The sequence below is a fragment of the Dermacentor variabilis genome, chromosome 1, assembly GCF_050947875.1.
Source record: "Dermacentor variabilis isolate Ectoservices chromosome 1, ASM5094787v1, whole genome shotgun sequence".
NCBI classification, from domain to species: Eukaryota; Metazoa; Arthropoda; class Arachnida; order Ixodida; family Ixodidae; genus Dermacentor; species Dermacentor variabilis.
Window position 1 is genome coordinate 250,608,159 of NC_134568.1, and position 17,291 is coordinate 250,625,449.

Consider the following 17,291-nt stretch of genomic DNA (forward strand, 5'->3'; position numbering starts at 1 on the left):
CGATGCGACGCGCCACTTGCCCTATTCATGCAAATGCGGCCATAGGAACCAGCGTCCTGTACAACGTACTAGAGCCAGAAACACCATATATATATATATATATATATATATATATATATATATATATATATATATATATATATATATATATATATATATATGGTGTTTCTGACGAAGGCTCTGACGAAGGCTGGTCCACCAGCCGAAAACGTTAAGTAAGAAATAGAAATCTCCCAAAAAGTTCGTCGTCTCTTTCCTGCGTATTTTACGTCGGGTCCAGCGTGCTGAACTTTGAAGAAAACCCCTATATATATATATATATATATATATATATATATATATATATATATATATATATATATATATATATATATATATATATATATATATATATATATATATATGCATAAGGAACTGCAACACACATTCTCTCTTTTCGAGGAGCAAAGGGCCACTGTCGGTGTTCCCGAGCAGACCATAGTCAGTGGCACTTCGCTCCTTGAAGAGGCAGGACGTGTGTCGAGTGAGCTCATGCACTTTGCAATGTGGTGAACGCGGTTCCAATCCGAGGTCAGGGACCTCAAAGAGGTGCGACGTAATTCTGGCGCATTTCTCTCCCATTTATTGCTAAATCACCCCTGTATATTCTATTTTCGTCATTAAAAAACAGTACGAAAAGGTCCAAATACCAATTTTTCGTTACGTGACGCTTTTATGCTTCCACGAACCATACTGCTTTCTTTAAGGAACTACGTCAGAAGAATTACGTCGATATATGACAGTTCGGCTATTACAGTGGCGGTATACTCGCGGTCACGAAATCACCACATCATATAATAATTATAAGGAAACTTACTTAATTTCTGTCCTCTATATATCAGGAAATGAAGGGGCCATAGACAACACACCAGGTCTAAGACACTTCTGCAGGTCAACGAGTGTCCGTACGAGTACATATTTGGGTGTTCTTAAAGAATACATGTGTTGCTCAGCGTTACGTAACTTTATGTGTAAATTAAAACCGATTCGCTTCAACATATAAAAAATACCAGCTAAGTATAATTCTGCCATGAATGAGAATTTTCGTTCATTATGCGCACAAAATTAAAGCTCACCCAGCAATACGCCTATTACTAGCATGGGCAGATGTTCGTAAAATTAAAACTGTTATGCTCTACAGTTTTCGACTTTGCCTGCCTTTTCAGAACCATTCTTCGCTACTACCACTGCTTGACACCTGTCACAGAGTCGGCTAGTTGCCAAAAGAATCCTGAATTCGTCAGAGATCTGGAGTACTTCCCAAAAGCCATCACCTCCCGGTACAAGGAAGTCTGCCTCAGGGAGCTTGACATCAGTCCATCTCTCTTCAAGGAAAAAGTGAACAGTAAGGAAGTCGGAATACGAACGCTGCTGTTTGAGTCAATTCGCGATAAAACAACGCCGATGCCCTATGCTCACAGCCGAGTCTAGAGAATGACCACCTCTCTAAACGCACTTCGTGACCTGTTTCCATTCGCTTCGAACAATAGCGTTGACGAGCTTTGCTTCTCCGTCTTAGCCCGCAGCTTTAATACGTACGAAATTTTATTTTGGCAGTATTTAAACGTGTCATTAATGCATGCAATTTTAGAACGGAACATAAAAGCCCATCCACCGCAATCAAATCTCGGCCGCGGCGGCGGCACATTTTGATGGGGACGAAGTTGAAAAAAAATAAAAGAACAGAGAACGCCCGTGTCCCGCGCACGGGAGGGGGGGGGGGGGGGGGGGAGGCAGTAAAGAATTCCCCTGGTGGTAAAAATTAATCCGGAGTCCCCCCCTCATAATCAAAACGGGGTTTCGGCACGTTAAACCCGACAATTCATTCATTCAGGAGCACACAGCTCATGCAATAATCGCGTGCGAGACATACTTTTTTCCTGAAACGCTAAAAGATCACACGATTAAAAAAAAATACCGCCAGTCTTCTACGCGAGCCAAACCAATAGTTTTCTGCAATCGTTCTTTCGACATTAGGTCCGCCCGCCCATTTTTTTTCCTTTTGTACTGGGTTCTCAAAAGCATATACAATCCAACACGTCGAGCAATCGGTATAGACCAATTCTTTATGGTAACCTAACATTTGTGCGCAATAAAATCTAATATCAAGCTTTGTTCCATATTATGGCAAGTCAAGTTCATTATCATTATTATTATATTCGGATAGGAAAGATTCCAGCTCTGTGTCGTTTGGAATACGCGGCCAAAAACTAATTGTGTTCTAGCTGCGTTATATCCAGACATTTTTTTTCCCTTTTTCATTTATTTCGCGACCCCTATTATGTTCGGGTTTGTATTACATGAAAGGTTATACAAACGCCTGAGCTTTCCCTCGCGCCTACACCTTCGTCTATCAAAGCCCTAGGAGCTTGGTTTATCTTACGTCGGTAATGTGCACTGACATCTTGATGTACTGCTTCTCTAGCCTTAGTGATATTGTTTGGATCGCACCGCTGGTGCGATTGGTTGGGAACTCGGCGCTGACGCCCGTGGTTGTACCTGGGTCGCAAGCCCCAAGGGTAGCGTTGGCCTGGCGGCCTGGGGTACAACTGGAAGCATCCGAAGGTCCCGGCAAAGCATGAGTCGACTGGTAACAACAAAACAACTTGTTTATTTTAACATCGCAAAGAGTTGGCGGTCAGGTCGACCGAAGTAGAGAGACGGGAGAGCACTTTACTCAACAGAAGAAATCGGAGCCCTCTTTAAGTTCGCGCTCCTGTTTCTCTTTTTGCTCTTTAAGTTCGCGCTCCTGTCTTTTTGACCTCTCCTCAATAGTCTCAAGGCATTCCGACAGCTCGTCATCCTCAGCCTCTAACTCAAGAATAGCCTTTAGCAGTTCAGGTTTTCTTAGTTTGTCTGAGACATCCAGACCCAACTCTCTTGCAAGCTCCAACAATTTCGGTTTGCGCAACGACTTCAAATCCATGGCTGCTCTGAATGCTGCTTTCTCTACTGCTTACTATTGTCTTGCCGCAAACTAACCCGGCAGCAACGACAACCACAATTACCAGCTCTGTTTCTGACACTAACAAAAAGCCTGGCAAAGCTCAGAAGAAGAAAGTCCCGCACTCACCAAACCTCGCAGCCAAGAGTCCAGCGCAGTCGTTCCGCTGCAGGCAACCAGTCATCACACAGGGCTCGTTGCACTGCTCCCGGATCGTCGATGAGCTGCTCAGCATACAGTCAACTGCATCTCTTCGCTGCTGGCCTCCGTTGTCGCGATCTCACCGCTGGCAGACAGTTGTTTGAAGTCGGAGGCGATCTCACCGCTGCCAACCAGATGTTTTGATCCCACCGCTGCCACTAGATGTTTGCATCGCACCGCTTGTGCGATTGGTTGGGAACTCGGCGCTGACGCCCGTGGTTGTACCTGGGTCGCAAGCCCCAAGGGTAGCGTTGGCCTGGCGGCCTGGGGTACAACTGGAAGCATCCGAAGGTCCCGGCAAAGCATGAGTCGACTGGTAACAACAAAACAACTTGTTTATTTTAACATCGCAAAGAGTTGGCGGTCAGGTCGACCGAAGTAGAGAGACGGGAGAGCACTTTACTCAACAGAAGAAATCGGAGCCCTCTTTAAGTTCGCGCTCCTGTTTCTCTTTTTGCTCTTTAAGTTCGCTCTCCCGTCTCTCTACTTCGGTCAACCTGACCGCCAACTCTTTGCGATGTTAAAATAAACAAGTTGTTTTGTTGTTACCAGTCGACTCATGCTTTGCCGGGACCTTCGGATGCTTCCAGTTGTACCCCAGGCCGCCAGGCCAACGCTACCCTTGGGGCTTGCGACCCAGGTACAACCACGGGCGTCAGCGCCGAGTTCCCAACAACCGATGCCATCGGTGGGATCAAAACAATATTGATTGGGCTTCATACTGTACCGATGTTTATATAAAAATGCCATAGGTTGTTCACATTGCTCTGTGTAACCCCCCCCTCCCCCGCTCCCACTTTAATGCCTAAATGGCTCTAAACTCCTCGTGGTATTTCTGTATAGACTGGGAAACTGGCCTGAGAAAGAAAATATATAATAATCCGTAACACTTACTCGTGCAATCCAGCTTACCTTACTGGCCGCAGCGGCCGCACTTTGATATACGGACGCCATTCACATAAAAAAAAGAAAAGAGAAAGGCTGCTTGTGTGCGTAGATATAGGTGCATGATAAGATATCCCAGGTGGCCAAAATTAATGCGGATTAATTAGTAATTTTAATTAGTAATCAATGTATTATTTAATCAATGCCTCATAATCAAATCCTGGTTTTGGCACGAGAACACGCCCCCCCCCCAAAAAAAAATAGAGGAGAAAAAGAAAAAAATAATGGAACCTACTTTATGGGCTATAAACTAATACGCAGAAGTTGCAACATTAGAAACACTTAGAAAGGTTATTGCTTAGCGCTATTTGACTCAAGCTGGGATCTCTCTCATTTTTAATATTAGATTTAATGTAGCGGTAATTACGACCATTGTCTAGTTATATACATTGAAATAGCTTATGAAAGGAAAGCACCTCAGAGCAAAGCATAGTTGCTCATGTGCCAAAGCAGCGGCCAGCCGCACTGACCGAATGCGAAACGCCGTATTTCATTAACGTACGACTTAAACTGCGGTATAAACTTGTGGTGCGCTATACCGAAAGGATGTTTGATCACGTTTAAAGAAATCCATGCAATTACGTTGGTGGTGTTGCTTTAAAAAGAATCCTCTCCCAACAGCATCAATGGCCGCCGTGCTTGCAAGCCAGGACAACTGCAAAGAGGAACAGGCGTCTCGAGAGTTCCTGGCGTGCGCCTTGGTGTTCAACGAAGTGGTAGCACACACGAAGGATCACTTCCGACAGTGCGAGTAAGCTGCTGCTCCATCACATCCTGCGCACTCGGGCGCCGAGACGGCCAAGGAATTTGCATCTTCGCATGCTCCATAAGTGCGGCGCACAAAACCCTACATGGCGCTGTGGTCACCAAAATTATGAGCGAAATTAATTTTGAAGAAAGGCCCAGTAACATGGATGAAAATACATGCTAAAGTACTTAAAAGCGTGGACGGATATTTGAGAGGGAGGTCAAGGAAGTTGGCAACAAGGTACATGGTAATTGAAAGTGTAAATAGACAACCGGGAGTCATCGGAAAGAAAACGAGAAATACAGAGACAGTAAATTGGATGCAAAGGACGGAAAAGAAAAAAAGACCGTGCAGATTTACAAGAATCGGAACAAAGAAATTAGAAAGGAAGATCTGTACGATAACACAAATGGCCTTGCTATTCGAGGGTCGAGCTGGTGGCATAAGGACAAAAACATGCCGGAGCAGATATTCGCAACAACGTGAGGCATGTGCTTGCGGCAGCAAAAAACCGGAGACCACTGAGCAAATCCTAATGGAATGCGAAGGTATTCACCCAGCGAAACCTGTAGGTAACGTGCACATTCCAGAAGCGCTTGGATTTAAGGTGGGCGGAAGCATCAGCCGTTCAGCAGTCGAGGTACAAGCGACTTTTTGAGTATTGGGGGGGAAAATGCAGGGAAAAGATTGATAGGGCTGGATCAGTCGCAGGCATAGGTAGCGGTACAAGATAGACAGAACTTTTAATGAAGCAAGAAAGATTTAGGAGATGTATACAAAATTCAAGAACAAAAAGCGTGTATAGCACACCTGATTAACTAAAGCTAGGTGACTATTTATCCCCGCCCCGTTTCAACGGAATTGACAATAAACAATGATAATCATCATCACCTTGGCAACTGAGCAGACAAGGTTTTTTTTTTTCTTTCTTTTGAGGTAAAGTGACCCATGTCACCTAGCCTGTACAGATAGTACCAGCGACTATGCCGTCGCGAATAGGCTTTAGGCCCAGTCTGGCCGTTCGGCCATCGATACTTTGCGACAGATAAGACGTGCCATTTAAACAAGAAAGCTACATCTAACCATATTTACAGCAAAAATGCTCTCACTGACGGAACCCATCCAGTCGATATGAGCGTAATTGAATGCCGCTCGCGGAATGCGCGGGATGCTCGCAATATTACGAGAACAGAGCAGACGTCGGCCACGTCTGGTCGCATCCAAATGAGCGAAATGTTAGTCAGATAAGCAAGAAATACTAATTTTGAGGAGAATGTGCAAATTTCGACCTTGTAGTGCCAACAGATGGTGGCTGATAGAAAATCCCAAGCGTTATGGGTCTGTATTGTGTACAGCACGCGCTACTTTATTTACGTAGCAGCCTGTCGGACAACCGTATCCTCATGCCACTAACAACAAAACACGTGTCACTTTTGGCCTTTCATTAGGTAACCCTGCGTTCTGACTTTTCCGTGACAGGTCTGTGGCACCACAATGTTCGGTGAGCATAAGAGAGATTCCTCTATAGCGCACGTGCAGCGGTGCGCATCTTCATCGAGGTACGCGTCGTAGACGCCGAAACTTGATAAAATGTGCCGAATTTACTTCCCGTCTTTGTCATCAACCTTAGAGAGAACAGAGGACCGAATTCAGAAAGCTATTCCTTCGTAAGGTGCCCTTTGCCATTGGTCGATCACCTTCGCTAACAATACGCGCAGCATCAGGATGTTCTGGAATTTTCTCTTACGAACAGTTCTAGTGTAAGAGCTTTTTCTTTTAATATTGACCAGAGTATATTGAAAAATAACAATTTTGCAACAGAGCATAGTGTATAAATGGAAGCGAATTCACAAATCTTTTCGTGTCCAAGCGGTCTTTACGGTTGCCCGGCGCCCTTCGCTCACAATATGTGTGCACAGCATCACAAGTGGCTGGATCTTGCGCTTTACGAAAAATTCTAACGTAAAAGCGCTTTCTCTTTTTTTTGGGGGGAAGGGGGGGCGAGCACGTTAGCATATTTTGATACATCCCGAGCGTCCACTAGGTCCCTTAGGTGAGCAGGTGTTTTCTACCTAGAGAGCAAACACCTAAATGCATTATTGTCCGCATACTTGTGTTCTATAGACCGCTTATCAAGAAAACCCCAGGAAAATATTTCTGGGCCTAACATTTAAAATATCCTCTAACGTCAAATTGAGCAAATACAGAGTGGGAAGTACTTTCGATATGAATCGCGATAATCAGTATGGAACTCTTCTTCGTTTGGTTTCAAGACAGTTGGATTAACAAGAGACAATCAGTTTCACATATATACAGGGTGTTTGTACATGTACCTTTGTAAATGTCATGCACACAGGTGAAAAAAAAAGTAAATGTTTATTCTTTTTGGTCTCGAATACTTAATTATTCATTTAAAAATAAGATTACATTTTTAATTGTTCTTCTAATTGTAAAGGTGTCAATTAGGTAGTTGTAGAAAGTCACGAGCCACTTCAAAATGAGCTGTTTCCAGCAGCATAGACATCGCGTGTTTGCTGTTCCCGACAAATATTAAAACACCATGTGATCGCGCACCCGTGCGCACCAAAACCCCTGGATGTTTCCGTTATGCAGTAAAACCTGCACCTCCTGGTTTGTGCCAAGAGAAAAATTTTCTGTGAGCCCTTGATACGAGGCCGCGTTACATTAAGTGGCTGCGTGACATTGCAGGCGACCAAAACCGGAAATTCGGCGTCTCTCTAAAAGCCGTTGGCTTCTTTCCCATTTGCGTGCACCAAACGGAGAAGAACCCAGAAACTGAGAAAGAAGTTACGGTCGCATCACAGCCATATCATATCACAGGGAATGTCACGGCGCAAACTTGTGCGCCGGTTGGGAACGGAGAACGATGTGCCCGAGGCGCGTGCCGCCTGCCAGCGCTCCTAGCTGGCCTGAACCAAGAGGCGCACTGAAGGTATCATCCAATCACGTATAGCTGGGTGGCGAGATCAAACTATTTCGATACTTTTTCGAGGATCCAGAGTCTTCAGTGGGAACGGGATAGTAGCGCCATTAAACAATTTCAGTAGGAAAGCAAGTACACTATGGGCCGACGGGCGCGCAGTCACATGCTATTCTTTTTCTTCTTTAATTTCGCGGGCTTTCTCCATTACGCGGAAAAAAGTGAATACGCGATGCTTAGCTTGCTGGAAACACCTCATTCTGACGTATCTTAATATAGTTTACAACTGTTTGACATCTTAACGGCAATTAGCAGAGCGAAAAAAAGTCATAATAATTTTTAATAATTCATCGTTAGAAGTTACTACCAGTTTATTAATCAGAATATGAACAAGATGTGCTTGTGCTTATTTGCGCAGAATAATACATGTTTATTTCTTTTTGTTTAACTCGCTGTATAATAGTTGTCACAGCCTGTATAAGTAAGAACAAAGAAACCGGGGCCCATGTTCCCAAAACTTCTGCGCACATGTTCAGAAGAAAGGCGCAGTTTCGCCCGAAAGGCGAAGCATTGATTGCGATAGCAAATTAATAGAAAGCTATGCGAAGTCTATATGATCTGCATAAACTGCCGTAAACATTTGCTTTCTAACTAGATTAATAAGCACGTTGTCACGCGCGCACAGGTAAACACGAACACGTCTCACTCGATGACCGTGGAAACTCGCTGTCAGAACGCTGGCATGGTGAAGAGCGGCGGCAGCGGCGACTGAATTGCCCGTCGTGCTGCCTCTCGCTTCAATGCAAAGTAGGCGCGCGAGAACACAGCGTATGCGAAGCCATCGCCGATCTCGGGCCGCCTATCATTCGAACCCGCCGCGGATTATCTCCAAGATAGGGAGTAGAAGAGCAGGTGCGCACTAGCCGGCCCCCTTCCCCCCGCCCTCTGCTGCTAGCGCATGCACATCTCCCTGCAACTCCCCCCCTCCCCCTCCCCCCTGCGCACGTGAGAAGACGGCGCCGCATCTAGCCACCATCCTTTTCGGTTCACCCTCGTGAGCTTTCCCTCGCACCTACACCTTCGTCTAAATATGAGCTTAGCTTATTGTATGTTGGTAATGTACACTGACATCTTGATATGCTGCTTCTGTTCCTTAGTGACATTGATTGTGCGTCATACTGAACCAATGTTCACATAAAAATGCCGTAGGTTGTTCACATTGCTCTGTGGAACCCCCCCCTCTCCCGCTCTCACTGCAATGCCTAAATGACGCTGTGGGTATGAGAGTAAATAAATAAAATACAGCATATGGCTCGCGTCGCGTTGGTATCGCACTTGGACTTTATACGGAACATCACGGCGACGACGGCGAAAATTCACCTGGAATATCCTTACAATTGCTGTCGCAATAGAAGCTCTTACGCTAGTATTGTTCGTAAGAGAACATTTTGGCCCGTCGTGACGCTGTATCTATCAGCGGAGGCGGCTAAATTCTCGACTGTATAAAGCTTTTCGTCTCTGGCTGGCGTTCTGAAGTCCACTACTCGTGATAGCGATCGTCGCGTTAACGAGACATTAGGAGCTTTGATGGCCAACCGCGGTCGGCACTTATCGTATAAGAAATGCTTTGCAAATCATGAGGCCCAGCATTAACGACTCATCATTGCACTCTGATTACCTTTTTTTCCCTTGTGCTTACAGAGCTTACCGAAACTTCATTCAGTGTTCGAGAACAATTGCCCAAACACTGAACTGTGGAGAAAGCTCAGAGTTCCACCATCACGCCCAAAATGTGTTGGCTGTCCTCCTGTACGACTACCAGGCACAGTGCAAGCACAGTAAGAAGCACGCCTCAATTGATACGGGAGTGAAGGAGGTTGCTTCAAGTGGTACACGTAACGCATGCATTTAAGTGTGCAAATGCGGACGAACAAGAAAATTCTCGGTCTAGAGTCAACTGAGGTTTTTTAGCGCACGAGAAGGGACGAAAGACAGTGGCGAGACGAGGACACAGCGCTAACTTCCAACAATGGTTTTATTCCACAAAGCGGTACACACATATATATAGGTAACACACACAACCGTACGCATGCGCATATGCACTGATTTCTAGTCAAATGAGACTGCAACGAGACATGTGAAGATTGCTAGTTTAGGGAGCGCTTGTGTTAGCGCGCCTTCAATAGATCTTTCAAGTAAAGAATTCGCTTTTTTAAACGTGACACAGAGGGCGGCCTGATGGAGATTACATTTTAATCTTGCAATTACAAGAAATTTTTTTTTGGCTATGCATGGTCGTTCTTTCATCTTTGATAAGATCTTAACTTTCCATAACACATGTCTCGTTGCAGTCTCATTTGACTAGAAATCAGTGCATATGCGCATGCGTACGGTTGTGTGTGTTACCTATATATATGTGTGTACCGCTTTGTGGAATAAAACCATTGTTGGAAGTTAGCGCTGTGTCCTCGTCTCGCCACTGTCTTTCGTCCCTTCTCGTGCGCTAAAAAACCTCAGTTATGGAATACCAACACGCCCTAACCTACGCTCTTTCTAGAGTCAACGTTTCGTCAAGCGGGTTTGTCTTCGTGATCCCATCCATCATTCGTGCGCCCTTTGTCTTGCTTGCACACTTAAGCGCAGTGCCGTATTGCAGCTTTTACGCCATGAAAATGCGCTCTTTGTAATATTGCACCACGCTCCATCAGTGGCTACGGCGTAGTGCTGCTGCGCACAAGGTCACGGCTTCGTTTCTTGGCCGCTGCCACTGTATATGAATGGAAGCGAAATGCAGAATAGTTAGCGTATTTAATCGAAGAATCTCAGTTGGTGAAAATTAATCTGAAGCCCACCACTATGCGGGCATCCCTCATAGAACCCACTGTGCTGTTTCAAGACATTAAACCCCATAATTTAAGTTAACCTTGCCGAAAGTCGAGGCCAGCAGGAAGCGAAAATCTGGACCTGCGAGGGTAAGATGAAAAGTTGTGCGCCTAAAGACTAAGAAATCACGCAGTACGGAGAAGTTGTTTTCCTCAAAAGAACAAGTCCTTTTCATGCTTTCATTTAATACTTGCAGCCAAGTTTCAATTGGTTTTTGTAGTATTACTCTCTTTATAAATGGTAGTGAATTAATGGTAGTGAATGGTAGTGCATTTGACGTGCAGCGAAACGCATTGTGTTCTATTGCCTGGTCTTGAAAAGTTTGAACAGACCCTGAAACGATTTTGACGACATTGCACAAACGTACTGAGTCGTAAGGGTAGGTTCTTCTGATCATTATGTGACACATTTGAGCCCTCCGCGTAAAGCGTGAAATTTAGTGTAATGTTTTAGAAATGTGCATTGCTACCGACCATAGCGGCGTCACTGCCCCGAGTTTTCAGCCGCCCCGTTACAATCTACGGAGATGGCGCACGGGGCGGGTCATTAATATAAACAAAAAGGTCGCACTTTCGCTCCAAAGACGAAGCATTGATAGCGACAGCAAAGTATTAGACAACTACAAGAAATGGGGTTCTTTGTTCTTTCCACCGCATAAATTGCAGTAAATATTCGTTTCCTAATTACATTAACAAGCATGGTGTCACGCACGAACAGGCAAACATGAACAGGTCTGACTCGATGGCCGCAAACACTCGCTGTCACTGCACTGGTGTGATGAACACCGCAAACAAGAGGGAAGCGAATGCTTCTGCTACATTTCGCTTCGTCTCCGAAACTTCAGATAACGCACGCGACCTCCAGCCCTAGGTGCGCGGGAAGACAGCACACATGTATGCACCAGCCACCTCGGCTCACTCATCTTTGCACCCGCCAGAGATTACCTCCACTATACACCGTTTTATCGTGGGCGCCGCCATATTGTGAAGGCAGTGGCGCCGCCTATGAGCAGCACCATACTGGCTTGGGTGAAAGTGGTGTTTTGCATGGCAGGTATGCGCTCGGTGGTAGGTTCTGGCGTTTGTTTTCACGGTCGTGCGGTCTGTTTAGTATGACGTGCGTCTTCTACATGGTAAACGGTTCTGTGAGACATGCTGAAGGGGTTTAAGGCGTCATGACCGGAGTTCTGCTGGCTGGCGTTGAGGTGAACGGAACACGCAGCGCGATGTGTGCGCCCATATTTGAGCCTACAGTCAGCCTCGGAGATCAATTGTGTATTTCTGAATGTTCCAATCACTAATGTGACCTTATTGCAGTATTATCCTCTATTTCTAAGCTGCAGTTTATGAGCCATGAAACTTACGCGACGATTATAACAGCGTGCACATGAGTACCATTCTGCTACGATAGCAACTGTGATGTCATACTTTGACAAGCGTTCAAACTGCTCGCTGCAGGTTACATTGCGTGACTACTTGGTTCGATGGATGAGGTTTGCGCCCTGGAATAAAATAGTTTTGGCTAGTAATAGCAGCATACCTTACAGTCTAAATTAAGCTTATCCAGCAAAGGGACTCTTTACGAACTGCGCGAGTGTCCTAAGCAGTGGTAGGTGCGGGATTACAGATATCTTTGTTCTATATAGCACATGGTCCAAGCATACGGCATCAGTGGTTACATATATACAAACGTTGTGCGGCGTGACTATGCGAGGTCGTATTGCGGCGTTAGCCCGTTTACTCTTGCTTTTTCGAGAAAGAGAATGAGAACCGATCTTTTTTTTTTTCGGTTGTGTTGGTTCCGTTCTCTACGACACACTCACACGTATTACGGAAATGTTGTCCTCAAAAATAGCCATCGCATTCTTTTAATGCGATCCCTTTCATGTATTATGGCTGTATACAGGCCAAAAAGGCAATGCTGAAGCGCAGGGCTCTTATATGTATCTTGCTGGTTCACCAACTGCAGTGATCGCTGTGTTTAGCAGCGCCATCGGCCACATACAGGAAGGCTAGCGTGGACATATACTAATTTCAAGCCTACTAGACTTGAAATGCGTGAGAACGATGTGGTGCATCACGAATATTTGATAGCGTCTGCCGCTTAGATGTTTCGTGGTTGCCTTAGCCGGGCACGAGCATGCGCTCGTATCTTTTATTTTTTACACCCTACGCCAAGCGATCAGACATTGAGCTGATTTACGATTTAATGCTGGTAATACAGAGACACCGGTTTTTTTTTTGTTGTTGAATTAAAACCGATATAAGCAAAATAGTTCACAACGCATGCACACACCGCGACTTATAACGTGCGTACACCGCGGCTGATAAAGCGCGTCACATTTTTGCGCCCCCAGGACATATTTCTGCCTACTGTAGTTGTCTATGCACCGAAAGACTTCCCTGACGACCTTATATGAACATACATGGCGTAAATTTCAGCAAGTACGGTCTAAAACATCCCGAAATTGTTCCGCAGCACCCACAGCAATACTTTCAAGCAGCGCCGCGCCGGATCGCCCAAACCAGACAGGAGGAAAGGCTCGCCGCGCGCTCTATCCTCCTCGCCCGATGAAAAGGTTTATAGGGCGCAGGTGGTATACGCGCTCAGCTGCGCGGAACGCCATGCGCAGCCACGACCGAAGTAGCGCAGGAGGCGTGCACCCCCTCCCCCTTTTCTCCTGCCTGCGTTGCGCGTGCTTTATGACGTAACCTCCAACTCTGGACACCGCATCAAGCGACTATCCTTCTCCATTCGCTCTCGTACGCTTTCTTTCGCACCCACAGCGCGGGGCGGGATAGCATCTTACCCCCCTATGACTTCATAGGGAAGCTAACGGCGACGGCGAAAATTTTCTGGAGTGTCCGTGCAATCGCTATCGCAATCGCATATTTTTGTGAATCAATGGTGTTGGTTATTAAAGATTGAATTGTCCTTCAGAAATTAAATAACTGCGAATATAATATGTTTTAAGGTTTCTCGGATGGGGTGATAGTTATCGGGCAAACTGATTTGAAGACAGGAAGCACCTTTTATTCCTTCCATCGATTTGCTAGTAGGGAACAATGTGAGAATTGGGCAAGAAAGTTGGAAAGCATTATGAGGCGGATATACGCTACTATTTTTTTTTAATTTTTGAGTTGATTGAATAAGGGCCGGTAGACGAGATCTTTATATTGTTTATATTCTTAGCAACAGCAACGCAATGAATAAAATGATATTCTAGAAAGAAATCCTTCAGGTAGTCGCAAAAACCATGCAGGCGCATTCTTGCAGCATAACGAAGCAAATGGAGTGTTCAAAACTGGGCAATTGTGACAACGACGTGAGCAGTTTTCTTATCGGTGATAAAACTGCCAATCATCTACAGTTACATTATTATAACGATAAAATGTCTTGACCAATTACGCACTTATTTCCCAGTTACAAGGTGTTACGGTACAGACGCAGCAAATTTCTCCGGAATGCTCGCCAAAGAATGCTTATGAATTAAAATCTCGTACATTCAGAGCAATTGCGTCTTACAGTGACAAAAGTGGCAGGAAAGTTGAAATCACCTACAACAAACGGTGGCGACATAGGAAATGACAAGACTGTTATCATAAAGTTAGTTATGACAAGCATAAAGTAGCTAGGGCGTGGTAACATGGGCGACGATTGCGCGCACACAGATAAGTTCTAAATACGATGCGTTAAGAAAGGCAGACGAAATGAACAGTACCACAGCGCGCCGCCCTCAGAATGGACATCATGGTCGCAGCGATACGCATACGTAGTTCACATTAAAATATATCGTTCCTTTTTCTTCTTTTTTTTAGTCGAGAGGCCACATTTTCATTATTGCAAGTATATCAACAGTGAATTAATCAATGGCTGATGACAACGTGGAACGTTTCTTTCGAACCCTTCCCGGATTTGTGAAATTCAGTGATATACAATCTGCATGTTTCCAAGCTGCATATGGATGCGATAAACTGCGAAGGAGATCGCTAATGAACAGTCAGTGCGGCCTCGCGTCGGTTTAATAACAGTAGCAAATTTAATCTCACACTTGGTGTCGGTATCGTCTCTGTAAACATGGTGTTTGTTGTTCACAACCAGCCTATTTTAACACAGTGAAAAAGGGTAGCCCACTCGACCTACCAAATTCAGTTTCCTTCTGCGAATGGCGAGTCGATCTAGAAAACCCTTCGCTGAAAAATTAACTGATGTCTTTAATCTTGCCTCCTTGTGAAAAAGATACCGTCCTTTAAACTTCGCAGATGCAAATATGGCAATAATAGGGTGGGTTTTGTTAGTAATCAAACTGCCTAATCTGTGCGCTACAGGAATGTCTCCCTCATACGCAAGTTAAGGTCACGGGAGAGCAAATCGCACACCCGGCTTTCCCACAATGCCTATCTTTCAACTGAATTGTAGAAATGTGGCTGGGAATAAAATGATCTCGTCTGAGCAATATTTTATTGCAGCGTTCTCGCCTAACTCAGTTCTGCAGTGATTCTTGCATATATTAAGCCAAAATCCTTCTATATTCATAAAACGTACGTAACGGCGTTTCCTCATTGGCCTACGTTCGCCAACTGGCCCTCGTCCCACACGACAATGCTATGACAGTCGAGAAAAGGAGCTCCTACCATAAACTGTAAATGTTTATGGCTTCACTTCTCACTGTAACCGAGCTGTCACAATCTTACCTTAGCGAGCTCTACTTGTAAGCGAATAAATAAGAATGCATGGCTCTTCTAAAGTAGGAAAATAAAAAAAGCAGCTTCGAAGCTGACACACTTTTTTTGCTGCGCATGCGACAAAAGAAAAACAGTGGTCCGTAATTCAATTATAGCACATTAACGACGGATACTAACCGGAATTCGAAGAGCGCTAAAGGCACCGGTTTTGTTATAATACTAAATAACGCACACTTAAATTTTATTGGGCCTTTATAAACTTCCGGTTGGTCAAATGACCAGTGAATTAACAGGTGCCTTCTCCAGGTGGCTCAGAATCGCAAGTTAATAAAAATGAGGCGAGTAGCGCAAAACACAAATAACACGATTGGATTGTCTACGAACTTGTGCTAAAACTACAACGTTCTTATAACTGCGTGCAACATTTCCGCGACCTTCTCGCAGACAAACGCGGCAGGATCGGTGGAGAGCTAGCTAACACCACAGAAGACAACACTAGCCGCGGGCGTAACGATAGCGGCCCACGCCTGCCCGAAAACAAACCGGACGGAAGACACACCGAACCTACATCGCAACCGCCAGAACACGAAGGTGGCCCAACACGCCGAAGGTTCTTCAAGTACACAGACCAAGTTTTCAAGGTACCAAGCTTCCTTACCGGCGATTTATTGCTCGTTTGCTCGCGCATTGACTACATACTACAATTAATGAGTGAAGATAGTTTTAGCCAAAGATTACAGCTGCACTGCAAAAAACAAGGTTGAAGGGCGATTCTCTGCGCTTACGAGAGCGCACGCGGCTTCTGTACCTTCAATTCTGATGTGGCGTATCATATTGTATTTCTTGTACGGGCAGCAGCAGCATTGCTTCCACCTAACTGTTAGACGGTTTTATATTAGCGTGCGGTGTCTTACGTTAAACACGAGCAGTTTGAGAGACCTTTGGGTGCACGTCACTTCAATAATTTGTTTAACGTACGAGAACGCAAACGCAAAGAAAACCCAAGTGAACGTGGCCCCACCTGATTGTGGCTGGTGCGAAAGCTGTCCAAACAAAGAGAATCCTATGGCATACGTCGTGCCATTTCCATGGGTGTTTTCCAAGAAAGCCACATTTTTGCTCGAAAGGCGAAGGGTCGATTGCGATAGCAAATTAGTAGACACCCATACTAAGTATGGATAGTAGTTTTATCGGCCGTACACAACTTGTAACACTCGCTTAAGAATTAAAGTAACAAATATGGTGTCAGCGCGCACAGGCAAACATGCACACATCAGACTCGATGGCCGCGCACACTCGCTGTCAAAACCCTCGCGTGAGGAGGCGTGGCAGCAGCAGCGACCGAAGTGACCGTGTTGTCCGTGGCCGCAACGCAGAATGAGCGGCGAGAACACAGCATACGCAAAGCTACGAGCAGTCGGACCACCTAGGCTCTGCCCCCAAAGCAGATCGCTTTCAAGATAAAGCCCACGTGACCGCACGCGGCCGCGCCATACGCAGCTGCTGACGAAGTACAACGCTCCCTCCCTGTCTCCCTCCCCCCGGTTCCTCGCGCGCGACGGAAGACGGCGCGCTTCATCCCGCATACCCGCTTGCGCGCGCGAAAGTACGCCGTGATCGTCGGCTCAGCCTCACACGCTGTCACTCGCACATACAGTATACGGCGCGCGTCGACGGTGTTATCGCCTTTGGAATTTATACAGAGCATCACGGCGACGACGACGTCAAAATGCGTCTGGAGTGTCCATATAATTGCTATCGCAATAATAATCGTCGCAGACGGCTTAATATACAGTGACGGCAGTTCAATAAGGCTTGGTCTAGCTGATACAGCATCATTCCGCTTACTGCGCTGGTATTTCGCTCAAGATACAATCAAAAAGACTTATTGCGTGACCTTTTCAT

General features: G+C 45.5%; 1 protein-coding gene across 1 annotated transcript in view; it reads left to right on the plus strand.

The window, feature by feature from the left end:
* The window catches only part of LOC142573262 (uncharacterized), a 31,284-nt gene that overhangs the window by 11,914 nt on the left and 2,079 nt on the right, over nt 1-17,291 (plus strand). Inside the window, exons 5-8 of the mRNA XM_075682875.1 lie at nt 1,206-1,384; nt 4,751-4,880; nt 9,520-9,656; nt 15,831-16,027. Coding sequence (XP_075538990.1) covers nt 1,206-1,384; nt 4,751-4,880; nt 9,520-9,656; nt 15,831-16,027 — 643 coding nt within the window. The remainder of the gene's footprint in view (nt 1-1,205; nt 1,385-4,750; nt 4,881-9,519; nt 9,657-15,830; nt 16,028-17,291) is intronic.